The sequence below is a fragment of the Stenella coeruleoalba genome, assembly GCF_951394435.1.
Source record: "Stenella coeruleoalba genome assembly, chromosome: 8".
NCBI classification, from domain to species: Eukaryota; Metazoa; Chordata; class Mammalia; order Artiodactyla; family Delphinidae; genus Stenella; species Stenella coeruleoalba.
Genome location: NC_137154.1, coordinates 2,359,059 through 2,383,781, shown reverse-complemented (window position 1 = coordinate 2,383,781; position 24,723 = coordinate 2,359,059). Strand labels below are relative to the sequence as shown.

At 56.4% G+C, this 24,723-nt stretch overlaps 1 protein-coding gene across 3 annotated transcripts in view; it reads left to right on the top strand.

Moving 5' to 3' along the window:
• Window positions 1-24,723, top strand: part of CARS1 (cysteinyl-tRNA synthetase 1) — a 47,419-nt gene that overhangs the window by 885 nt on the left and 21,811 nt on the right. For 2 of the 3 annotated variants that reach the window (XM_079930760.1, XM_079930762.1), the window contains exons 2-7: window positions 7,297-7,545; window positions 11,610-11,701; window positions 12,558-12,646; window positions 13,117-13,213; window positions 13,628-13,726; window positions 14,579-14,728. In XM_079930760.1, coding sequence (XP_079786886.1) covers window positions 7,297-7,545; window positions 11,610-11,701; window positions 12,558-12,646; window positions 13,117-13,213; window positions 13,628-13,726; window positions 14,579-14,728 — 776 coding nt within the window. The remainder of the gene's footprint in view (window positions 1-7,296; window positions 7,546-11,609; window positions 11,702-12,557; window positions 12,647-13,116; window positions 13,214-13,627; window positions 13,727-14,578; window positions 14,729-24,723) is intronic. The other variant, XM_079930761.1, reaches the window with a different exon arrangement.

Here is a 24,723-nt window from a genome sequence, read left to right as displayed (position 1 = left end):
TAGGCTGTGCAGGCTTCCTGGAGCCCTGTGATCCCTCTTGCTCCTGGGGTTCCAGGCGGGAGCTCTGACCACCTGGGTAACCCAGTGACGTGGGCGGCCCCTGCTGACAGGGCTGCTGTGGTACCCACCTTCCGGGCGCCCCGCATTCCACCCGACAGGTGCGCCTGGATTCCAGCGCCATCTCTACCCACCTGGAGCCTCGGCCCTCGGCCCTCAGAAGTGCACCCGGACTCCTGTAACATAGCGTGGTTGACACCCCAGTCTTCTGAGCGAGCCGGGCTGGGGGCCCACCTCTGCCCCTTCCTCACGTGCAGCAGGGTAACACGTCCCCGCTCGGAGGATGTAGTGGGCATTAAAGGGGCTGGTAGAGGTTAAGGGTTGAGAAGAACACTTGGCATGAAATGGGGGCTGTGTCCGCGTTGAGAGCCCGAGCTTGTTTCTTTTCTGTCTTCCTTCCTTCTTTCCTTCCTTCTTCATTTGTGAACACAACTGACGTATTTGATTTTGGGGTTTTGGTTTTTTAATCGCTTCGGAACTTGAAGTTTCCAGAGCCTTGGTAAGAACTGGCCTGTTTCTGGAGATTGATACCAGAGTTCTAGACATTCTTGGTTTCTGGGTTCTGAATGCTTTTCATTCTCAAGGTTGGATTTATCGAAAGTGACCATCTTTCCGGACTTTTTAAGGAGACCCTCGTCTAGAATATTCTTCCCATTTCTGGTCATCTTCCTTAAGTTGGCTCAGAATGTCCATTTGGTTCCCTGCCACTGGGGTTAAAGCTTTTCCTTTGTAGCTTGAACGTGCAGCCTGTTCCAGGGCCCAGTGTTTTTAGAAAGACGAGTCTCATCCCTGAGGACCCCGGGGTGGATGGAGCGCGTGTCAGAGGCTTTGCCCTGCAGATCGGGCCACTTTGGTGGCTGTGTGTTAGGTCAGATTTGCAGTTTAATTTCTTATGCAGTTTAATTCAAAGGTTCTTCGTAATAACAATGCAGCTAGCTTTTTTTCTTAGCATGAGTCTGTGCTAAATGCATCTGCGGGGGGCCTGTAACCCTCAGAGCAGCCCTTTGTGGTCGATACTGCCCTTATCTTCCTGTGCAGGCGAGAATCCTGAGGTTCAGAGAAGCTAAGTGATTTGTCCAAGGTCACACAGCTAGCCAGGGCCTGTGTGACTGCAGCAGGGATGTTGACTACGCTGCCTTGCTGCCTTTGATGACTCTATTCAGATGAACAGCAAGCACCCCAATTCCAGAGGGCGTCAAGGCAGACAAGAGGAGGGAGCTGATACACTTTCCTGTGTTTCCCAGAGAAGAAATGAAACGTATATATTTGTAGACTACAGACATTTGCTCATCCCTGAACCCACAGTCTCCTGGTATTTACACCTTAAGAGTTGTGAGAGATAGTGTCCTCGGGGGGAGATTAAACCGTTCCCAGTGTCCACACTGCTGTCCCCGGGCAGTGGTGCCGTCTGATCACCTGCGTGTCCTCAGGGCATCAGGTCACGATGGTCCTCATGACCTAAAAATCCCACGTGAAAGATTCACATCTGCTGTTTCTGTGGGAAATTGCCCGAGCGGTTCAAAATATTTTCCTTAAATAGATCTGTCACTTTATTTATTCAGTGGATCTGCTTCAGGCACCGGCTCTGCCGGACGCTGCTGGGCGTGGAGATGCAGCATGCCTGGAGGAGCGTCTCGGCCTTCCTGGGCCTTCCGTCCAGCGGGGCAGGGTGGCCGGAGCCCAGAAGCCCAACGCCTCCCCAGGTTGCATGGGCCATTCCTCTCTTGGTCACTCCCCAGTGCGTGTGCTGCCGGGTGGCCTGAGTCTGCGGAGGTGGTTCAGGGCCCACAGTCTGCCAGAAACTTGGCTGGGTCTTCCTCTGCCAGCTGCCCCGTGGGCAGGGCGGAGTGCAGGGAATCACGCCGGAGGCCCTGCTGGGCCAGGTCCGACGCTGCTGTGGGCATTAGCCTACTGGCCAAGCCCAGCCCCGGAGCCCCGAGACAGAGAGCCTGGGTCTGGGGAGCACCCTGTGCTCTGCTCCTGAGGGACGGCCTGGCTGCAGGGCAGGTAGGGAGCCTCCCGAGAGAGGCTGGAAGCTGATCCTAGAGAAAAAAGGGGAGCAGGAGTCCTGGCAGAGAGCACCTCGTGCACTAAGACCTGAGGGCCAGCAGCACTGCTTTCCCGCAAGTTCCTGAGGCCAGAGGGGGGAGGGGGCTGGAGATGGGCCACAGGACCAGGTCTGCAAGGGCCTTGCGCACATTTGCGGAATTTGGGTCTTGTCTTTGCGTTCTGGCAAGATATCTGCCCCCTCCCCCGCGTGTACCAAGGCAGGGAGAGCAGGAAGAACCCAAGACGGTGGTAACCGGCGGCCTGGGCCCGTGGCGGTGGTGGGTGTGAGAAGTGGACAGTCTGGGGAGGACCGGGGCAGGTGCTGGGTTTGCTGTGGGATGAAAGAAACAGCCACCCAGCTTCAGACCCAGTGGGGAAGGTGGCTGTACCGTTCCCGGACTTGTCCCCAGTTGGAGGGCGAGACATGATGCTTGGGAGCACCCTGTGGACACGTGACCGCTGGGCCTCCAGGGCTGGTGCTCAGGACGGAAGGGGGCGCTAGAGAGGGCCTGTGGGAGGAGGTCCTGGGTGCCGGGAGTGGGTGGCATTGCCGCCAGGTGCATGCACCTCTCTCCTTTATGAGATTCGTGTGAGGAGGGGATGCATTCGTTTGAGAAGGCTTTTCCAGTCCCCGTTCTGAGAGCCACCTGGGCAGGCTGGGAAGCCCCACAGGAAAGAAAAGTGGGCCTGAAGAGGGACCCAGGGGGAGGGGCAGCTGCAGAGGCGGGCCAGGGAAGCTGGAGGAGCCTTTGCAGAAAGGATCTGATCCACAGGGCCCGGTGCCGCCGGGGCCTTGCAAGGTGTGGACCCGAGAGGCCTTCAGCAAGTGCGGGAGGGGTGCAGACCCCCGCTGCGCTGGGCCTGGGAGCTTAGGAGGAAGGCAGACCTGCGGTGAAGGGGCCTGCGCTTCAGCAAGCCGCCTGGGGGCTCCTGGCAGCTGAGCTCTGCACCCGCCCCACCCAGGTTCCGATTCCAAAGGTCTCAGGTGGGCCTGGAATGGGTGCTTCCAGGAGCTGGCCCTGCTGCCACTGCGCTGGAGCCTCACTGAGCGGGAGCCTGGCTGGAGCGGAGGAGGGGGTGGGAGAAAGCAAGCCGCGGACTGTTGTCCAGCAGGTGTGAATGCTGATGGGAAGGGGCCAGGGGAGGTGACGGCTTGGTGTGAATTCGGTTCCTTAGCTGGTTCTTGCGTTTGTGCGAGTTCAGTAAGCGTCTTCTAAACTGTGAAGACCGCGGTCCACGTTTAGGGCCTTCCCACAGTCAGAAGGTGTGTGTCCTGCGATGCATTTCTGGATGGACCTGCGGTGGACCTGGCGGTGGGTGTGGCGCGTGCGTGGGGCTCCCTGGGGAGGGCCAGTGTGGCCAGTGGGCGCCCTGCTCGGGAACCATCTCCGTTCATCTTGGCATCATGGGCTGATAGCCAGACCGCAGTCTGGCCCAAACCCAGGGCCACTTGAAAGCTGACCAATTTTTAAATTTGTTTCCTCAAGTTACGCTTAGCCACAGCTGCCACGGTGACCCCATGACTGCCCCCCTCTGCCCTGCGGGCTCCCTGCTCCAGACGGGGCTTTTTAAATGCGTGTGTGACCCCTGGGTAAACGCCTCCAGGCAGTTTCAATAGTAGTAACACAGGAGCGATTAAAATAAGAGTAATGGCAACTGCCGGGCGCCGGCTGTGTGCCCGGCATATTTCAAACAGTTTACAAGTGTGATTTCACTAACGCTCACCAGCTTTACCAGGCGTGTGTTGTGTGAGCCTGATTTGCCCTTGAGAGGAGCCCGCCGGGTGAGGGAGGGGTGCAGACCCCGCTGAGCCCTTGTTCCCTGAACTGCTTCATTAGTGCTTTAAAGCCATCGTGTTGGTAGAATGGTTGACATGTTTTTCTCATTGTAAAAATAACATATGCTTATTGTAGAAAATGTGCGCAACGAAGAAAAAAGAGGGAAATAAAATGCCCTGTGAGCGTACTCCTCCAGGGTAGCCAACGTCAAGGTCAGGCAAGCTCCCGGGGGTCTGTGTTCCCTGGAGTAGTTCCGGAGTGAGGGAAGTCTGTCTGTCCAGTGCTGTCCTGGGGGTAAAGGGGCAGGGGGAGCTGGGAGACCACACAGCTTCTCAGAGAGGGGCTTCCTTCCCCTCCCTCCTGTGTCCTGGCATAGATGGCTGCACCAGAGGGATGCTCGGAGACGGGCAGAGGGAGCTTGGAGGGTCGGTGTCGGGTGACCGGCTGCCGAAGGATGGCCTGGCCCACTCCGGGATGCGTTCCCCCCCCCCCCGCCCACCGCCCCGGCTCTGTCCACCCTCTGGCAGGTCCTCTGACTTAGCCTTCGTGAACTGAACTTTCTCCATCACGAGAAAGGAGCACGCTTCCCGACTCCTGACGGGCTGGCAGGGCTGCCAGGGAACCGTGCCAGGTGCAGTAAAGTTCCCTGGAAGGAAGACTCCGTGCCAAGGAATTTCTGTAGCGTTAGGTTTCCTGGTGCCCAGGGCCGCCCCGGCAGGTGCTGCTTCCTTCTCCCTGGGTGGGACAGAGCGGTCCTGTCAGAGAGGGGTCGGGGGCACGGGCCCGCCTGGCCTTCCTTCACTGTCTCAGAGGGGATCTGAGCCCTCAGGCTGGGTCCCTAGAGCCAGCCACCTGCTCCCGGGAAGGAAGGCGAGCTGGCTGGCGCTGCTCCAGGGCCCTCGTGGGTTCCCCAGGCTTCCCACTGGCACCTTGGGCGGGAGGGGCCGCCTCTGTGTCTCTCTTTGCTTCCTCCGACACTTCCAGGAACTGGAGTGGAAAGTAGCTGCTTCTCCTGGTAGGTCAGGTGTGGAACAAAAGCTGCGCCCTCTGTAGGTGTGCGCCCTCGGGCAGCAGGGCTCCAGCTCAGCCCGCCACGGGTTAGAAGCCTTCTTACACTCAGCCGGGTCCCCACCCTGGTGCCTGGGTGCCGGGTGCTTCCCGGGAGGGGGCTTACGAGGCCCTGGAGTGACAGGTGATGCCGGCCTCCCGCGGGCAGGCCTGCACTTCGAGGTGCATCTGCCGCCCATCCGCTCGTTCAGCAAATTCGCTGAGTGTCTTCAGAACGTTCCAGGCTTGGTTCTAGAGGCTGAGCATATGCTGAGTGGATGAATCGGATAAAACCCCGGGGGGTGGGGCAGACAGTAAAGGAAAGAAAGCAGGGAAGTGTGTGTGTTAGAAATAAGCGCTATGGAGAAATAAAGCAGGAAGGGGTCGGGGCCCCGGGGGGCGGGGGGCTCACTTGGAACAGTGCCCGGGAGGACCCAACGGAAAAGGGGACACCCGTGGAGCCCCGAGGAAGGGAGGGAGGCTGGCTGTGTCTGGGGGAGGCTTCCAGGCAGGCAGGGCAGGGGGCATGAGGGGCGGGGGCGGGAGCTGAGGTCAGAAGGGTGTGGTGGCCCTCCTGGCCGGCGCGAGGACCACTCTTGGTGGGACGGGGGGTCTAGAGAAGGAGCATGGGCCACTCTGGCCACGGTGTCCTGTGAAGCCCGGATACCAGCAGGGGCGCCTGCATCCCGGGGGCCAGGCGAGAGGAGGGCTGGACCTGCCATGGCAGTTGGGGTGAGAGGGCTGGGTTCCGGGTACGTTTAAAGGTGGAGGCCTGCAGTATCCAAGGGCATGGCGCTGGGTGCTCTGACGGTATTCTGTAACGGGCAGAAGGGTATTCCTAGCCGTGCGCCTCAGGGCCACCCTGGGCTGGCGCCCCCGCGGTGCGGTGGGCAGGCAAGCATGCCGGTCTTCCCGGAAAGCCTGGGCTTGAGAGCCCAGGGAAGACGTTTCCCTGGTGCCCATGCCTGTCCTGGGGATGAAGAGGTCGGGGTTCAGGAGGTCCCCGAGAAGCCAGCCTCCGGGAGGCTGGGCCCTGGATGGTCGCAGCCCCTCCGTGGGGCACCTGAGGACGTCCGGAGATGCTGCCGGCTTTGGCCCTTCTGTTGGCTCCTTCCGTCTCACCCCCGTGCCCAGGAAGGCAGCTCCAGGTAGGCCCTGACGGAAGGGTTTCCCGCGGTGGAGACGGTGCAGGAGGGTCTCGTGTGCACAGCTGCTTCCCCACACGTGTGCTCTGCTGTCTATTTGCAGGCGTCCTGTGGGCTTGGTCGGGGCGAAGTTCCTGTTTCTGTGCCAGGCCTGGCCGGTGTCGGCCCATATCTCCTCCCCGCTCGGAGCCGTCCCACTCTGGGTCCAGCACGGTGACCCAGGGATCTCGTGGTGTCAGGCAGCTGGCCGCGAAGGGCTGCGGTGTCAGGGTGTCTGCCCCGTTCCCAGGGAGAGTGAGAAACCGGGCTTGTGCTCTCCCGCTCGGAGCCGACTCCGGGGCTCAGGGTGTGTCTGTGTGGAAGGGAACAGGCGCTGGGCCCTGTTCACACTCGTGGACTAGGGGACCAGGCTCCCTCCTGCAGCTTCAGGGACTGGTCTGCGCCCCTCCCCCCGATCTCCTACTGCACCCCCCCAGCCAGCAGGTGATGAACGCATCCGCAGGGTAGTTGGAGCAGTGATCGGGGACGTAGGGAGGAGGTGAGGGTCTCGGGCAGCAGGGGGGGGAGGAGGGGCTCAGTGGAATCAGTGCCGTCTGCCGGCTGTGCCTGCTGCCTGGTCCTCGCTCGGGCTGGACTTCTGTCCTCCCACGTCCTTCCTGAGGATTCCAAGGCAGAGGAGTGGCCTCAGGTCCCTGAAGGGGGGCAGGCTTGTGCCAGGCGCTGGCTGGACGGTTGGCCCCCTCTGGCAGGCATTTCCGGGGGCGGGCCCGTGGTCCTCCCAGGAGCTGGGCCTTGGCTGCTAGAAGCCTCACCGGTGCCGGGTTTGGAGAGCTCTGCAGTTCTTAGGCGCCACCCATCGCCCACCCAGGGACGGGTCAGCACCTGCCCTCCCAGCACCCAGTGCACAAAAGGGTGTCTGCGTGTGCGTTTCTCTTTAATTGAGGTGAAAATCACCAACGACGAAACTAACCATTTTAAAGTGCACAGTTCAGTGCGTTTAGAACCTTCACAATGTTGTGCGACCACCCGCTCTTTCTAGTTCTAAAACATTTTCGTCCCCAGATGGGAACCCACTGGCAGTCACTCCCCACTCCATCCCCCAGCCCTGGGCACCCGCCCGTTCTGGACATTTCCCAGCCAGAAGGGTGACCCTGGGACCCCATTCTCTGGACTCACCCAGGCCTCCAGCCCCACTGACGCGTGTGCCTCTGTCTTTGCAGCTCCCGACTACAGGTCCGTCCTGAGCATTAGTGACGAGGCAGCCAGGGTGCGGGCCCTGAACGAGCACCTGAGCACGCGTAGCTATGTCCAGGGCTTCTCCCTGTCCCAGGCGGACGTGGACGCGTTCAGGCAGCTCTCAGGCCCTCCTGCCGACGCGCAGCTCTTCCACGTGGCTCGGTGGTTCAGGCACGTGGCCGCGATCCTGGGCAGCCCCCGCGCCCCAGCCCCTCCCTGTGGGCTCCAAGCAAGTGAGTAGCAGAGCGGCTCCCCGGCCGTGAAAACCTCCCCTCGAAGTTCTGTTCACACTCGTGGGCTAGGGGAGCCCACGAGTGTGACCGCCCTCTGAGGTCAGGGCCCTGAGGGTGCGAGGCGCCCACGGGGGAGCCCGCGGGGCTGGCACTTGTCCCCGCACTCAAGCAAGCAGACTGGGGGGCCTGCCGGCGCCCCCCGAGGGGAGATGAGGACAAAACGCCGAGAGGTCAGCCCCCAAGGATCACGACTCCGGCAGCTGCTGTAGCAGAGCCTCTGGGAGGGCGGAAGGCCTGTGCCCCTCTCAGGGCCGCCTTGGCCGTCAGCTCACTCCCGACCTGGCTCGGATTTGATTGGCTTCTTTTCCTTTATTCTTTCCCTAAGATTGCAGGGTGTGTGTCCACCAGATTTAGAATTATTGGATCTTAAGGAAGTATTCATGGACATGAACTCTTTGGAGACCAGAGAGAAGGCGTTTCTGGGCTTTGAGATAAGACCAGTCTTGCAGCTCTGGCCCCCACCTGTCGGTGTGATGTGTCTGGACGCTGTCATTTCAGGGGCGATTCTGGAAAGTCTCTGGGGCGCATGGTTCCTGGGTGGTCTCTCTCCTCCGGTGAATCGAGGTGCTTCTCCCATAATCGCCAGTGCCCTCAAGCGGCTCGGCCCCCCCGGGGGGGCTTCGAGCACGCACCCAAGCAGCGAGAGGGGTCCAGTGCCGTCTGAGTCGTCCCTGCTGGGCTGGGCAGCCTGCGGGGGCCTTTTCCAGATCCCTTCGGCTGGGACATTTGGACCGTTTCCCAGCTTCTGCACCTCTGCCTGGTCTCTGCTGGGTCCCCCTCTGTAACGGGGCAGAGGTGGGATGTCGTTTCTCCAAGCGTGGGGTGTGTTTTGGTTTTCTCGGTGATCCTGCAGCAGACACCCCTTCCCCGGCATAGGTGGGAGCCTTGCTGTGTAGAGCGTCTCCTCCCCGTGCTTCCAGGCGGTGACCCAGGGGTGTCTGCGGTGGCAGGGCTCAGTTGTCAGCTTGTCCCCCAGGTCCCCCCTCCCGAGGCACGGCCTCTGGGGGTGGAAGTCAGGGTGGGTTGGGGGCACGGCCTCGGCACGGCCTGTCTGGTGTTCCGTCCGGGGAACTTGTGGGGAGAGTGATGCAGACACACGTGAAGGAAAGGCGGGTCTCTGCCCTGCCAGTCGGGGGGCCTGCAGGTTCACCAGGGCGGTGAGGGAGGCACCTGGACAGCGCCAACAGGACTATTCACCTCCTTCCATTTCCAAGTCCCCCGTCACCAATGCCTCCCGGGGGCTGGCAGGGACCCTGAGTGGCCGGGGACGGCGGGTGGGCTGGTGCCCAGAACCCCCAGAGCCGGTGTCCTAGGCCGCGTCCTGGATGCCAGTGGCCGAGCGTCCGCCTCCCCGCATCGCTGGCCCGTCTCAGACATCTCTCCAGCCTGTCCTGGGCGGGAGTGCCCCCTCTCCCAGCCCCTCGATCCACAGTGCCCTGCCGGCCTTCCCTCCATGTCCCACTCCTGCTTGAGACCCCCAGCTGGACATCTCAGCACCGACATGCCCACAACTGGCTTGTCACCGTCCTCTGCGCTGGCCCAGCCTAGGTCCCTGTGCCTCTTGCCGTGGCCACGGGCCTCAGCAGCCCCGGGGAGCCACTCAGACACAGGAGGTGGACCAGGGCTCTGCCTAAGCCCCTTCCCCACCTCTCTGTTCCTTCTTGTCGCCTCCTCTCTGCGGCCCCAGCAGGGAGGGTCCACTGTGCTCAGGGTTTCAGCCCTGCTGTGCTCTGTGTCTGGAGCGCCCCTCGCCCAGAGCGGGGCTCAGTCCAGACGGCTCCTCCTCCCGGGGCGCCCTCTGCCACTGGGCCCCCCTCACCCCCCTACCCGCCCTCCTGGGAAGGATCTTCAGGGCCTGCCCTTCACTGAAGAAGGCGTGTTAAGTCCCCCGGAGCGTGGGTCTGTCTGCGGCTGGGTGGGGTCTTCCGGGATGTGAACCTCTCTGCTGCCCCTCCTCCGAGGCTGAGGTGCGCGCTGCGCCCAGGGGACCGGGGACCTGGCTGGTGCATCTCCCTCCATCTCCCCTCGGCACCCTCCCTGCCTAGAGCCTCGTTCTCAGGGCGTCCCTGAGCGGCACGTGCAGGTTATGTTGTCAAAGGTCAGGGGTTTATTCCCCCCAGCAGCCACGTGCCTGGGGCAGAGCCAGGGCAGGACTGGGGGCGCTAGCGAGCAAAGGCACGCACAGTGTTTCGCACAGACCAGAGGAAGGGCAGCCGCCTCAGGAGTCTGCGTCGGGGTGGGGAGGGTGCTGGCAGTGCCGTTGTCGGGCAGGGAACCGCGGAGGGACTCTGGTGAAGCGTCCTTCTTGGTAAACCGAGGTCACCTCCCGATTTTCCCCTTTGGCAGATGGGGGTCGTGTGTGCTGGTTGCCTTGAACTGTCACCGGCTGTGTGGCTGTAGCCACGCTTCGGGGAGCAAGAAAACCCAGGTGTGACCCGGTGTCCTGGACAGTGTCCCGCTGGCCGGGCTCCCTGGCTGCACCCTCAGCTGTGTCCTGTCACCGCCGTCTTTTCAGATGAGCCTTCGGTCCCACGGACCCCGAGCCCCCCACCCCGGCCCCTGGCTCAGGGCAAGCACGGTGGTCGTCAGGCTCACATCGGTGTGTGGGCAGCTCTCGCCGGCGTCCCCTGTTGTCCCAGGTGGCAGCTCTGTCTTTGTGTCGGGAGCCGCAGCATCTAAGCAAGGGGAGGGGTTGATGGAGTCATAAAGGGGCAGGTGGAGCGTCATTGAATCGTTTGCTGCGTTTACAGTGAACCCTTAGACCACGCCTGACCTCAGGAGGCATTCGAAGTGTCAGGGGGACTTGGGCTTGGCCACCTGGGGGTTTGCTGGCGCTCCCTGGGGTCAGGAGCTGCTGGATAGCGCTGTCTGTCCCCCTCCCCGTCTGCCGCTCTCCGCCCGCCTGTACACATGTACACACACACACACAGCCACCTCCCACCCCCTTCACCCGTCAGTTACGTGCATCCTCTGGGTGGCACGTGGCCAGGCCCAGGGCTGAGTGCTCCGTGACCCGCAGTAGGGAGCAGCAGGTGGTTGCCTGGTGGCCACGCTGGACGTGGATTCTGTGCCGGGAGGAGGGAGAATCGCTTTGCAGACACAGAGGCAGGGGTCGGGGTTGGGGGTGGTGCCGAGAGTGGGCACCTGTGCCCTCAGGTGTGCAGGCGGTGTGCAGCCCGCGCTGGCGCCAGGAGAGGGCTGCAGAGCACAGCTGGGTTCTGGGTGCAGGAGCAGTGCCTTGGGGGTAGCTGGAAGGTCACCAGATGCCCAGGGCCTGTGAAGACTCAGCTTGGTGGCTCTTTCCGGCCCAGGGACGGAGCTGCACCCCGCCAGGCTCTTGGGGCGCAGGCTGTGTAAGGCCTGCCCTTCACCCAGCGGGAGGCGTGTGCGCATGAGCAGCAGGGGCAGGGGGTGGGGCTGGAGGAGGAGGAGGTGGGGCTGCCGGGGGACTGTGATTGGAGAGGCTCAGCTCCGTGAGCCCCTGCCCTCAGCGTGGGGAGGACCCGGAGCTGCTCCCAAAGGCCTCCGGGGCCCATGTGGAGCCATGAGTGCCGGCATCAGCACCGTGTCCGGGAGCCTACATGTCGCCCGGGTCGGGGACAGGAACTGCGCGGGGAGCCGGCCACTGGCCCGCAGCTGTTTCCGTCCTGACCTGGCTTCTGCGCCCGGAGGTGGCCCACGTCCTGGGAAGCCTCCACGGAGCCCGTCCTCCTGAGGGGGTGGCCAGCTGCGTTGCGGTCCAGGCATGCGGCCGGCCCGTGTGCAGGGCCCGCGCCTCCCGTGCGCCCTCAGGCTGGGTCGGGCGCCTCATGCTTGGAGCCGGTGGAGGGGAGGCTGGGTGTAATGGGCCTTCTCCCGCCCCGTGGGGTTGGGACTGTGGGATGCGCCGCCACTCAGACGTGAGCAGGCAGAGAGGGGGCACGAGCGCTGGACGCGGGTGACGCTCTCAGGGTCCACTTTCCCCTTGTCCCGCGGGTGACCCAGCTGTGCTCTCTCCCTGGCAGGCAGAGGCCGGCGCACGCAGCCCCCGTGGTCTCCTCCAGCCGGGTCCGAGCCGTGCCAGCTCCGCCTGTACAACAGCCTGACCCGGAGGAAGGTAGGGGGGCCCTGGGGGCAGGGGCGGCAGCTCTTAGCTAGCGAGCGTCCTCTGTGTGGCCGGGGCAGGACTGTCCTCGGAAGCACACCTGGCACGCCTCAAGGGGCCTGCCCGTCGGCGCTCTGGCTCTGGCTGTGCTCGGGGCCAGGCCCGAGTGTAGATGCTCGTGGCTGCTCTGAGCCAGGCCAGGAGCCAGCGTGCTCTTGCAGGGGACCTGTGGTGGCAGCTGGTGTCCCAGTGCCAGCCAAGCAGGGCCTGTTGCTGTCGGGGGCCCAGCAGGTGTGGGGACGAGGGCAGTATCGGCCGGGGCCGCTCAGCAGGGCCAGTGGCTCCAGAGATTTTGAAAAGGACTCCGGCCGAGGGCTCATTGGATTGCCATCAGCAAGCACCCTGAGCAGATGGGAGACGGGGTCCCCCTCATGGACTTAATTGGTGACAGCGGCCCCTGAACTGGTCTGAGACCATCGGGCCGTCGGCGGGAGGCCTTGCTCTCTAGGCCGGCTCCTCTGGGATTGCGGACCCCTGGGCATCTGAAAGGAAGCATCCCTGCTCACGTCGTTCCTGGGGGCAAAGGCAGGGCAGTCCCTGCGCTCAGCACGGGGCCTGGCTCGCAGCAGTGCTTGATGAACGGAAGAGCAGCAAAAGCAGGAGCGTCCGTCTCCTTGACCCCCCAGCTTGCGTCCCCGAGTGGGATCCCAGGGAGGAAGGGGCCTGCCCCCATCCCAGATGACTGTGACTTTCCCGTAAAACTAAGCAGTCCTCGTGGAATGCGTATGCACCATTTGTCTGGCGGCTGTGGTCCTGCACGGTGTCTCCTGCATCCTTTGTGACGGTCATTCCTTCATTTCCAACCAAGGACGTGTTTGTACCTCAAGACGGGCGGAGGGTGACGTGGTACTGCTGCGGGCCCACCGTCTACGACGCCTCCCACATGGGGCACGCCAGGTAGGGCTGCACCTGGGCGCCGCTACAGGGACCCAAGCTCTGAGAGGAAGCTCAACGCCCAGCCTTTCCTCTTACTTTTAAGAAGAAAAATTTTCATTCCGTCAGTACTACATATTCACTGTAGAAAAACTAGAGAGACCAGATAGCCAGAAAGAAAAAGCCCACAGCCCCGATGTTATCACTCTCCTGGACTCTGACCAGATACTTTCCTCCGTGTGCCTGGCAGTTCCTCCTCATCCGAGGCTCTGGAGGTGGGGGTGGGGGGTGCCCGGTGCTGGGATCCCTGACACCCACACCCGTGGCCAGTGTGCAGTGCCCCCTGCCCCGCAGTCACGAGTGGGGTGGGCATGAGAGTAGCGGTTTTGGGGGGAAATGCGGGGGATCTTTTTCCTTGTATGTGTTTTAACTGCAGAGCCAAGGTGATGTGCGTGATGTGCTGTGTGGAAAGGTTTGTCTTTTTATTGTCCTAGGTCCTACATCTCCTTCGATATCTTGAGAAGAGTGCTGAGAGATTACTTCAAATTTGACGTCTTTTATTGCATGAACATCACAGACATTGATGATAAGGTAAAGGGAGTTTTCAAGGTTAAATTTTAAATACAGTGGACGGTACGAGGGAAGAAATGATTTTGGGTAAGTTAATAAAGTAACGTGGGCTTGAGTGCCCTCAGCCCAACACATGCTGTTTGAATCCCCTCTGGGACTTGTATCACGGTTTATGCAGATGATGATGTCCTGTGTTCAGCTGTTTGGATGCTGTTGGGAAACCTGGGGAAATGTAATAACACCCGGTGCTCCAGGGAAGGCACGTGCTATAGTGTCTGGCGCTGCGGGGAGGCCGGGCCTGGCTCAACATGTTCGGACAGTTCCAGCGTCGGTGGCGGGGCGGTGTGTGTGGGTGTGAGCTCAGGCACCGCCCGGCACTCTGCACAGGGACCCGGCAGGTGCCGAGCTGACCCCATTTCCCTCCTCTGCTCCCAGATCATCAAGAGGGCCCGGCAGAACTACTTGTTTGAGCAGTACCGGGAGAAGCAGCCCCAGGCAGTGCAGCTCCTGGAGGACGTGCACGCTGCCCTGCAGGTGGGCCCCCGGCCGCTCCTGGGTCCCTACGTCCCCACGTCCCCACGTCCCCGTCCCAAGCGCAGGGGTTGTCCTCAGCACGCTTCATAACGTGTAGGGTCATGATGTCTCGGTCGCAGTGCTCCCCTGGCCCACGGGGAAAGCCGCCAGGACGGACGCACACGGGTGGGGCGGGGGGTGGGGGTGGGTGACCGTTGCTGCCGCTTACGGGAGAACCTCAGAACCGGTCGCGGCGATCTGCGCCGACTTGTGAATCTTCCACGTGGAGCTCACGAGCAGATGACACGCGTGTGACCAAGACGCAGAAGCTGTGCTAAGCTTCTCAAATGGGTGGTGCTGGAAATTTCTGGAATTATTTGAAGAAATTAGTTCTTTCCAATTTAATATTTTTGTTTTGAATAAACAGTATTACAACTGATGGTGTCAGACAGTGAGGTCAGGAAAAGGCATTTTTTTCTTTTCCATAATTGTTATCTTTAGTAATTGCAGTAACGATTGTTGTTGTGCTTTTCATGTCTCTGGAAGAAAAATGTAGGAATAAAATTAGGGCTTAGCAATCCTCTAGGCGGACGAGGGGGGCCCACTGGGCGGTGGTGCCTTCGTGGTGGCAGGTGACACCCGCGTGGCCCCGGGCACAGCCTTAGAACGCTGCCACGCCCGGCTCACTCAGACGAGGCAGCGCAGGACAGCCTGGGCCGCAGGCCAGGGTCCCTCTGGGGTGACACTCCACAGACACAGACCTCTGGGTCGCCACGGGCAGTGGGCAGAACTGGCCTCGTGCGTGGAGTCACCTCTGCACACGGGGTTCTGCTGAGCGGGCATAACAGCTGTGGCCTCTCCTCACGCTCGCAGCCGTTTTCAGCAAAGTTACGCGAGACCTCGGATCCCGACAAGAGGCAGATGCTGGAGCGCCTGGAGCGCGCCGTGAGGCTGGCGGCGGAGCCGCTGGAGGAGCCGGCGCGGCGCGGCCTGGCGGGGGAGGAGCTGGACGGCCGCGTGCAGGTGAGGCTGAGGTGGGTCCCGCCGGCCCCTCGCCTTTGCCCCACTGCCTTCAGGGAAACAGCAGGCGCTCTCGGGGCGGAGCGGGCTCCTCAAGGTGCTTCCCACTCGCCGGGGACTCTGTCCAGCGTTGGCACTGGCAGCACCTGGGGCAGGCGGAGCGACAGATGCCGGTGGGCCTGAGCTCCGGGGCCGCGGGGACCCGCTGGGCTTGAGCCTTCCCCGCGGCGGCCTTCTGCCCCTGAGGGCGGGCTCCGGGTGCCCGGCCTTCCTCCGGTCCCGACGGCCCTTCTCCTCTGCGCCGGCGCCCCCTGCTGGCCGCTTGCAGAACCGCGGGAAGGACGCAGCCAGGGAGGCTGCGGCCGAGGGCGCGGACGTGTAAGGGGGTGGCCGCCTGCAGGGCCCCCCTCTTCTGGGGCCTCGCGGGGCAGGATGCTTGGTGTGCTTGTCCTGAGCTTCGTGAGGAGTCAGGCGCACGGGGTCTTGGGGACGAGGGCTATCCCGCTGGCGTGCTTCTGAGACGGGCCACACGAGGTCCCGCCCTCCCTGCAGTGGACGCCTCGGGCCCAGCCGTTTATTTCTTCTCCTGAGAAGCTGGTTACGTTTCCGTGTTACCAGCAGTGACGCTGGGAATTCTCTTCCCAACGATTCCAGTGAGGTCCTTTTTGTTAAAATTGTGGTAAAGTACGCATAACATACAGTTCACCACTTGAACCATTTTTAAGTACATGTGTTCACATGGTTGCGTAAACGTCACCACCGTCCATCTCCAGAAGTTCTTTCGTCTTCCGAAACGGATGCTCTGTCCCCATGGAATGCTCACTCCCCTCCCCTCCCCCAGCCTGGGCCCCACGTCTGCTTCCTGCCCCCATGAATCTGGCTCCTCCAGGGACCTCACACGAGTGGGGTCACACCGTGTTTGTCCTTTTGTGACTGGCTTATTTCACTCGGCAAACTGTCCTCGAGGTTCAGCCACGCTGTAGCCTGTGTCAGAATGTCCTCTCCTTAAGACTGAGTACTGTTCCGTGATGTGGGTGGACCACGTTTTGTGTGTCCTGTCGTCCTTTGGTGAACGTTTGCGTTGTCTCTTGTGAATCATGCTGCTATAAACATGGGTGTGCAAGCATCTGTTCGAGGCCCTGCTTTTAATTCTTCTGTGGGTATACCCCCAAAAGCAGGTTGTACGCCAGCTCAACTTTTAATATTCTGAGGCACTGCCGTGCTGTTTTCCATAGTGCACAGGGGTTCCAGTGTCTTCACAACCTTGTCAACCCCTGTGCTTTTCTGTTTTCCTGACTTTGCAGGACATTTGGTCCATGCCAAGAGGTCCTTGAAATTTGGTCCCATCCAAAACGTCCATGGTTATATCTGGTCCATGCCAAATGATTTTAGATAGGACCACACTTCAAAGGCTTTTTGGTGTGGACCAAACGTCTTATGGACCAGATGTCTTACATGTAAATGTATCCTCCTACTAACATGCTGCCAGTGTCCTGTTAATTTGCCTATACACCAGCACTTTGTGTTGCTGGATTCGTTCCTTTTTATCAATGGAACGTGTACTGTAAAGTGGTAATTACTGTGGTTTGAACTTGCATTTCTCCAGCCTCTCCTGAGACTGAGTATCTTTTCACATGTTCACTTGCTGGCTATAATTCTGCACATGCATCTTCTGCCCCGTTTTCCACTGGGCTGTTTGTCTTCTTACTGGTTTGTAAGCATCCTTAGGTTTTCCCTAGACACTAATCCTTTCTCATTTAAATGTGTTGCAAGCACCTTCTCCTAATTTGTGGCTCTTCTTTTCACTTCCTTTTAATAACAGAGGGTCTTAGTTTTAATGTATTCAACTTTATCTGTTTTCCCTTTTATACTTGGCAGTTTTGTGTCTTAAGAAATCTTTCTTGCCCTGAAACGTGAATATATTCCTCAGTATTTTCTTCTGAGGATTTTAAAGTTGTACAGTTCACATTTAAGTCTTTGATCCCCCAGAATTAGTTTTTGTAAGTCATGTGAGTAGAGATCCAATCCCCTCTCCCCCGCACAGATACGGGAGGCCCCCCTTTCCTCAGCCCCTTTCTGTCGTGTGTCGTGTCTCAGTTCTGTTCCATAGGTCAGGTTAGCCACTCTGTGTGAGTCTCACTGCGTCTGTCACCAATGCCTGGAGAGGTAGGAAGCCTCACCTTGTTTTTGTTCTCCAGGTATGGTTTTCTTTTTTAAATATTTATTTATTTAATTTATTTTTGGCTGCGTCGGGTCTTAGTTGCAGCACGCGGGATCTTTCGTTGCCGCACGTGGGCTTCTCTAGCTGTGGCATGCTGGTTTTCTCTCTCTAGTTGTGGCGCGCTGGCTCCTGGGTGTGTGGGCTCAGTAGTTGTGGCTCGCGGGCTTAGTTGCCCTGTGGCATGTGGGATCTTACTTCCCTGACCAGGGATTGAACCCACATCCCCTACGTTGTAAGGCGGATTCTTTACCGCTGGACTGTCAGGGAAGTCCCTCCAGGTATGTTTTGAATGCTCCTTGCTTGTCGAGTCCCATACAAGATACTGCTGGGGCTTTATTTATTTATTTATTTATTTACTTATGGCCGTGTTGGGTCTTCGTTGCTGTGCGTGGGCTTTCTCTAGTTGCGGCGAGAGGGGGCTGCTCTTCATCGCAGTGCGCAGGCTTCTCATTGCGGTGGCTTGTCTTGTTGCGGAGCATGGGCTCTAGGCACGTGGGCTTCGTAGTTGTGGCACATGGGCAAAATAGTGTGGCTCGCGGGCTCTAGAACGCAGGCTCAGTAGTTGTGGCGCACGGGCTTAGTTGCTCCGGGGCATGTGGGATCTTCCCAGACCGGGGCTCGAACCCATGTCCCCTGCATTGGCAGGCGGATTCTCAACCACTGTGCCACCAGGGAAGCCCTTCAATATTATATATTGAAGGATCATTTCAGAGCTCCACCTTTGAATGTGTTGATCCTCTCTATTCTATTTCAAAAAAAATTTTTTAAAGAGTTTATCGTTTTAGAGCAGTTTTAGGTTCACAGCAAAACAGGTTTCGTGTTTTGATAAATAAAGGTTTCCTGTGTACCCCCCACCCCACCCCCATACACACAGAGCCACGCCCACTGTCAGCATCCCCCCCCAGAGCCGTATGTTTGTTACAACTGGGGAAACTACACTGACACGTTGTCGTCACCCACACAATAGTTTACATTAGGGTTCTGTCTTGGTGTTGTACATTCTGTGGGTTTGGACAAATGTATAGTGATACGTATCTGCCCTTAGAGTCTTCCACACAGTAGTTTCCCTGCCCTAAAAATCCTCTGTGCTTCGCCTGTTCATCCCTCCTTCACCCCAACACCTGGTAACCACTGATCCTTTTACCGTCTTCATAGTTTTGCCTTTTCTGAATATCACAGAGTTGGAATCATGCAGTATGTGCCCTGCTCAGATTGGCTTCTTTCACTTAGTAATGTGAATTTAAGGTTCCTCCGTGTCTTTTCATGGCCTGATAGCTCACTTCTCTGTAGCACTGAAGGTTAGTTCATTGTCTGGACGGACCACAGTGTATTTACGCACTCACCCACTGAAGGGCATCTTGGCTGCTTCCAAGTTTTAGCAATTAGGCATAAAGCTTCTGTAAACATCCATGTGCAGGTTTTTGTGTGGACACAAGTTTTCACCTCTTTTGGGTAAATACCAAGGAGCGTAACTGCTGGATCATGTGGTGAGAGTAGGTTTAATTTTTTTTTTTTGCGGTACACGGGCCTCTCACTGCTGTGGCCTCTCCCGTTGCGGAGCACAGGCTCCGGACGCACAGGCTCAGCGGCCATGGCTCCCGGGCCCAGCCGCTCCGCGGCACGTGGGATCCTCCCATACCAGGGCACGAACCCGTGTCCCCTGCATCAGCAGGCGGACCCTCAACCACTGCGCCACCAGGGAAGCCCCTAATTGTTGAAGAAACCGCCAAACTGTCCCCCAAAGTGGCTGCACCATTTTCCGCTCCCACCAGTGGCGGATGAGAGTTCCCGTTGGTCCAGATCCTCACTAGCCTTTGGTGTTGTCAGTGTTGCAGATTTTGGCCATTGAAATAATGTACGGAGTATCTCGTTGTTTTAATTTGCATTTCCCTGATGCCACACGATGTGGAGCATCTCTTGATATTTATTTGCCATCTTTATGTCTTCTTTGGTGAGGTGTCTGTTAATGTTTTTGGACCTTTTTTTAATCAGGTTGTTTTCTTATTGAGTTTTGAGAGCTCTTTGTATATTTTGGATAACAGTCCTTTATCAGATGTGTCTCTTGCAAATATTTTCTTCCGGTATGTGGCTTGTCTTTTCATTCTCTTGACAGTGTCTTTCCCAGAGCAGAAGTTTTTAATGGTGATAAAGTCCAGCTTATCAATTCTTTTCTTTCATGGATCATGCATTTGGTATTGTGTGGAAGAAGTCATTGTCAAAGCCAAGGTCATCTTTGAAGTGCGTAAGGTCTTGGTCTAGATTCATGGTTTTTGCATGTGATGCCCAGTTGTTAAGCACAGTTTGTTGGAAACTGTTTTTGCTCCTTTGCTCCTTTGTCAAAGAACAGTTGGCTATATTTATATGAGTCTGTTTCTGGACTCTGTTCTGTTCCATTGCTCTGTTTGTCTGTTCTTTCACCAACGCCACACTGTCTTGATTACGGTAGCTTTACAGTAAGTCTTGAAGTCGGGGAGTGTCAGTCCTCCACCTTTGTTCTCCTTCAATATTGTGTTGGCTATTCTGGGTCTTTTGCCTCCTCTCCATATACACTTTTTTTAAAAAAATATTTATCTATTTATTTATTTGGCTGCGCCGGGTCTTGGACGTGGCATGTATGATCTTTTAGGTGCGGCATGCATGTGGGATCTAGTTCCCCAGCCAGGAATCAAACCCGGGCCCCCTGCGTTGGGAGCGTGGAGTCTTAGCCACTGGACCACCAGGGAAGTCCCTCCATGTACACTTTAGAATCAGTTTGTCAATATCCATAAAATAACTCGATAGGATTTTGATTAGGATTGAATGGAATCTACAAATCAAGTTGGGAGGAACTGACACCTCAACAGTATTAAACCTTCCTATCCCCAAACATGAAATGTCTCTCCATTTCTTTCATCAGAGTTTTGTAGTTTTCCTCATGTAGATCGTGTACGTATTTTGTAAGGCATATATGTATTTCATTTCGGATGCTGATGTAAATGGTATTGTGGTTTTAATTTCAAATTCCACTTTTTATTTCCTGGCCTGTAGTTTTGTCTTCTTTCCCAGTCAATATACAGACGGTCCCCGACCTCTGACAATTTGACTTAGGATTTTTTGGCTTTACGATGGTGCAAAAGCAATAAACAGTATAAACCATACTTTGAATTTTGATCTTCTCCTGGGCTAGCGATATGCAGTCCAGTACTCTCTTGGGATGCGGGGCACCATCAGTGAGCCTCAGATCGCCAGCGTGAACAACTGACACACTTACAATTACACTGTGCCCAGACAACCATTTTGTTTTTCACTATCAGAACAGTATTCAATACATTACATGAGATATTTCAACACTTAATTATAAAATAGGATTGGTGTTAGATGGTTTTTCCCAACTGTAGGCTAATGTATTCTGAGCACATTTAAGGCAGGCTAGGCTAAGCTATGATGTTGGGTAGATTAGGTGTATTAAATGCACTTTCAGCTTAATGATATTTGCAACTTACGATGGGCTTATAATCCTGTATAATCCTCTTTTTTTGCCCTTTTCTTGCCTTATTGCATTAGCAAGGACTTCCAGTATGATGTTGGAAAGGACTGGTGAGAGGGGACATTCTCGCATTATACCTCATCTTAGTGGAAAAGCTTCCGATTTCTCACCGCTAAGTCTGATGTTAGCTGTAGGCTTTTTGTAGCTGTTTTTTGTTTGTTTGTTTATTAAGTTGAGGAAGTTCCCCTCTATTCATTTACTGAGAGTTTTTATCATGAATGGGTGTTGCATTTTGTCAGATGCTTTTTCTGCATCTATTGGTATGACCTTGTGGTTTTTCTTTTTTAGTCTGTTGATGTGATGATTTACATTAATTGATTTTATAAAGTAGAACCAGCCTTACATACTTGTGATAAATTTCACTTGGTTGTGGTATATAATTCTTTTTATACTTTTGTGGATTCAATGTGGTAATATTTTGTTAAGGATTTTGCATCTGTATTCATGAGAGATTTTTTTTTTTTTTTTTTTTTTTTTTTTGCGGCACGCGGGCCTCTCACTGTTGTGGCCTCTCCCGTTGTGGAGCACAGGCTCCGGACGCGCAGGCTCAGTGGCCATGGCTCACAGGCCCAGCCGCTCCGTGGCATGTGGGGTCTTCCCGGACCAGGGTACGAACCCGTGTCCCCTGCGTCGGCAGGCAGACAGACTCTCAACCACTGCGCCACCAGGGAAGCCCCCACGAGAGATATTGATCTGTGGTTTTCTTGGAATGTCTTTGTCTGGTTTAGGTATTAGGGTAATGCTGTCCTCCTAGAAGGAACTGGGAAGTATTCTCTTTGCTTCTGTCCTCTGAAAGAAACTTAGAAAATTAGTATAATTTTTTCCTTAAGTGTTGGCAGAATTCAGCAGTGAATCCATCTGGGCCTGGTGCTTTCTATTTTGGAAAGTTATTAGTTATTGATTTAATCTCTTTAATAGATACAGGCTTATTCAGATTCTCTGTATCATGTCGTGTGAGTTTTGGCAGATTATGTCTTTCAAAGAATTGGTCCCTTCAGGTTATCAAATTTAGGGGCACAGAGTTGTTTATAATATTCCTTTATTCTTCTTTTAACTTCCATGGGATCTGTAGTGATGTCCCCTCTTTCATTTCTGATATTAGTATTTATGTCCTCTTTTTTTCTTAACTTGGCTCATCAATTTTATTGATCTTTTCAAAGAACCAGCATTTGGTTTTGTTGATTTTCTCTATTAATTTCCTGGTTTCTGCTTTAATTTAAAAAAATATTTATTTATTTGTGTGGTTGCACTGGGTCTTAGTTGCAGCAGGCAGTCTCCTTAGTTACAGTTCAAGGGCTCCTTGGTTGCAGCTCGCTGGCTCCTTAGTTGCAGCACGTGAGCTCCTTAGTTGTGCATGCGAACTCTTGGTTGCTACACGCACGTGAGATCTAGTTCCCTGACCAGGGATCGAACACGGGCGCCCTGCATTGGGAGCGCGGAGTCTTAACCACTGGACCACCAGGGAAGTCCCTCTGCTTTAATTTTTTATTATATCCTTTCTTCTGCTTACTTTGAATTTTTTTTAATTGGCAACAAGCTAACTTTATTTATCTTTATTTTTATTATCACTATTTTTTCGGCTGTGTTGGGTCTTCGTTGCTGCACGCAGGCTTTCTCTAGTTGCGGCTAGTAGGGGCTACTCTTGGCTGTGGTGCATGGGCTTGTCACTGCAGTGGCTTCTCTTGTTGCGGAGCACGGGCTCTAGGTGCGCAGGCTCAGTAGTTGTGGCACGTGGGCCCTAGAGTGTGCGGGCTTCAGTATTTGTGGCGCGTGGGCTCGGTAGTTGTGGCTCGCAGGCTGTAGAGTGCAGACTCAGTAGTTGTGGCTCACAGGCTTAGTTGCTCTGTGGCATGTGGGATCTCAGACCAGGGATCGAACCCACATCCCCTGCATTGTCAGGCGGATTCTTAACCACTGCACTACCGGGGAAGTCCCTAACCATTTTTTTTTCAATTAATGTAAAGTTAATTTACAGTATTGTGTTAGCTCTAGGTGTACAGCAAAGTGATTCAGTTATATATCTCTTTTTCAGATTTTATGGTTCAGTATATATCTGTTTCTATATATTTTTTTTAAATGGGTATTGTGGTTGTGACTTTATTAAAATAAGTTTATTGGCTGCATTGGATCTTTGTTGCTGCGCACAGGCTTTCTCTAGTTGCAGCGAGTGGGGGCTACTCTTCGTTGCAGTGCGTGGGCTCTAGGTGCGAGGGCTTCAGTAGTTGTGGCTCGCGGGCTCAGTAGTTGTGGCTCGCAGGCTCTAGAGCGCAGGCTCAGTAGTTGTGGCACATGGGCTTAGCTGCTCCGCGGCATGTGGGATCTTCCCGGACCGGGGCACGAACCCGCGTCCCCTGCATCGGCAGGCGGACTCCCAACCGCTGCGCCACCAGGGAAGCCTTAATATTTATTTACTTATTTACTTATGTATTTATTTTGGCTGTGCCGAGTCTTAGTCGCGACAAGTGAGATCTCTGTTCTGTTATTTTTTGTCAGCCTCTGAGAACAAAGGCTTTTTGGTTTTCAGTTTTGGAGGCTGCTACTGAGATCTCCTCAGGCTGAGACTCCTTCCTCAGTCACGTCCAGTCAGGCCCATCAGAGACGTTCTTCATTTCCACTTCGGTGCTTTCCCCTCTAGCATCTCTGTTTGGTCCTGTCTTGGGATTTCCGTCTCTCTGCTTACATTCCCCACCTGGCTTCGCGCTGCCTGCTTTGTCCACTAGGGCCCTTAGCATATCGGTCACGGTTGTTTTAAATCCCTGGTCTGATAATCCCAGGATCCCTGCCACGTCTGGTCCTGTTGCTCTCTCTGTCTTTTCAGAAAAGTGGCGTTTCGGCTTTCGGTTCGCCTTGTGATTTGTTTCCATGATAGTTAGTACATGATGTACTGGGTAGAAGGAGCTGCTGTCAGTAGTCGTGTGGCGAGGTGTGGGGAGGACGCCCTCTGTGGTCTTGTGATGGGTCTCAGTCCTTCAGTGGCCTATGCCCGTGGCCTGTGAACATCACAGGTGTTTCTGGGTTTCTCCTCCCCTCCCCCTTAGATGGGGCAGGATGTGTGGGGGGGCCTGGAGGTGGACGTTTTCCTCCCGCAGGTCAGTTAGGCTCTGCTGGAACCCCAGCAGCTTAGGTTCTGGCTAGCTGGTTCCTCCTGAGGGCAGTCTTGTTAGGAACAGAAGGCTTTGTCATATTCCCGAGCAGTTCCTTTTCCTCTCCCCCTGCTGGAAGCATGAGGGCATTTTTCTCCAATATTTACTGTGAGTAACCCTCAGGGCTCCTAGAGGTAAATCTCACAAATTTGTGGGGCCCCAAAGGCTGGGTCGCCCTGGAGTTTTGATCTCAGACTCGTCCACACCGAGCCTCCAGCGGGTGGTCAGTTTCAGTTCCGGCCTCCCTGCCCGTCACTGGGTCCCAGGCGCTTTCTGCTCCGGTAAATGGCGGTTCTCTGTACCTGCCTGTCTCTCTGCAGTTCAAGGGGCGGCAGTTTGCCCTGGGCCTCTTTCCCTTACGGATCTAAGAGGAGTAGTTACGCAGCCTTTCGCTCATTGTCGGGACAGAGTGGCAGCTCAGGACTTCAGCTCATTTTCTGGTTTAAGCATTTGAGGCCATAAATTTTCCTCTAAGTATCATTTTTGCTACTTCCACGTATTTTGACATTATTTGCTTCTGAACGGTTTTTTATTTCCATTTTGATTTCTTGTTTGGAAACCCAAGAATTATCTAGAAGTTTGTTTGATTGGAATCTCATTCTTCTGCTTGGTCATGATCTGTGTCGATCCCGAGTGTGGGGGTGGGCTTTCTGCCCCTCCGCATGGGGCAGGCTCTGCCCCTGGGCACCAGCCTGGTCCTGGGAGGTTTCCCCTGCTGCCCTCCAGCGCAGCAGCACATGAGCGGCTCTGTTCTGTCTGGGAGCTGCCACAGGGGGTGCCCTTGCCACCGCTTCCACGCCCAGCTTCCCTGCGCCCTCTCCCTCCACCCTTTGGTCTTTGCCTCCGCCCCTGCCAGTGGACCGCAGACCGCCTGCCTGTCCCCACGTCTGTCGGCTCCGGTTAATGAGCAAAAACACTAGATTCCTCCAGGGCAGAGCTCCAGGTCCCCCTGGCCTTCAGGACTCCGGATGCAGCCCTGATGCTGTCGCATCATGTCTCAGATGGACGTTCCTGTGTGTGGCGTGAGTGCTGCGGCGACAGGACGCGACTCGTACCCATGCTGCACCATTGTGGTCGTAACACGGGGCCTTTGGTCAATGGCATGTGG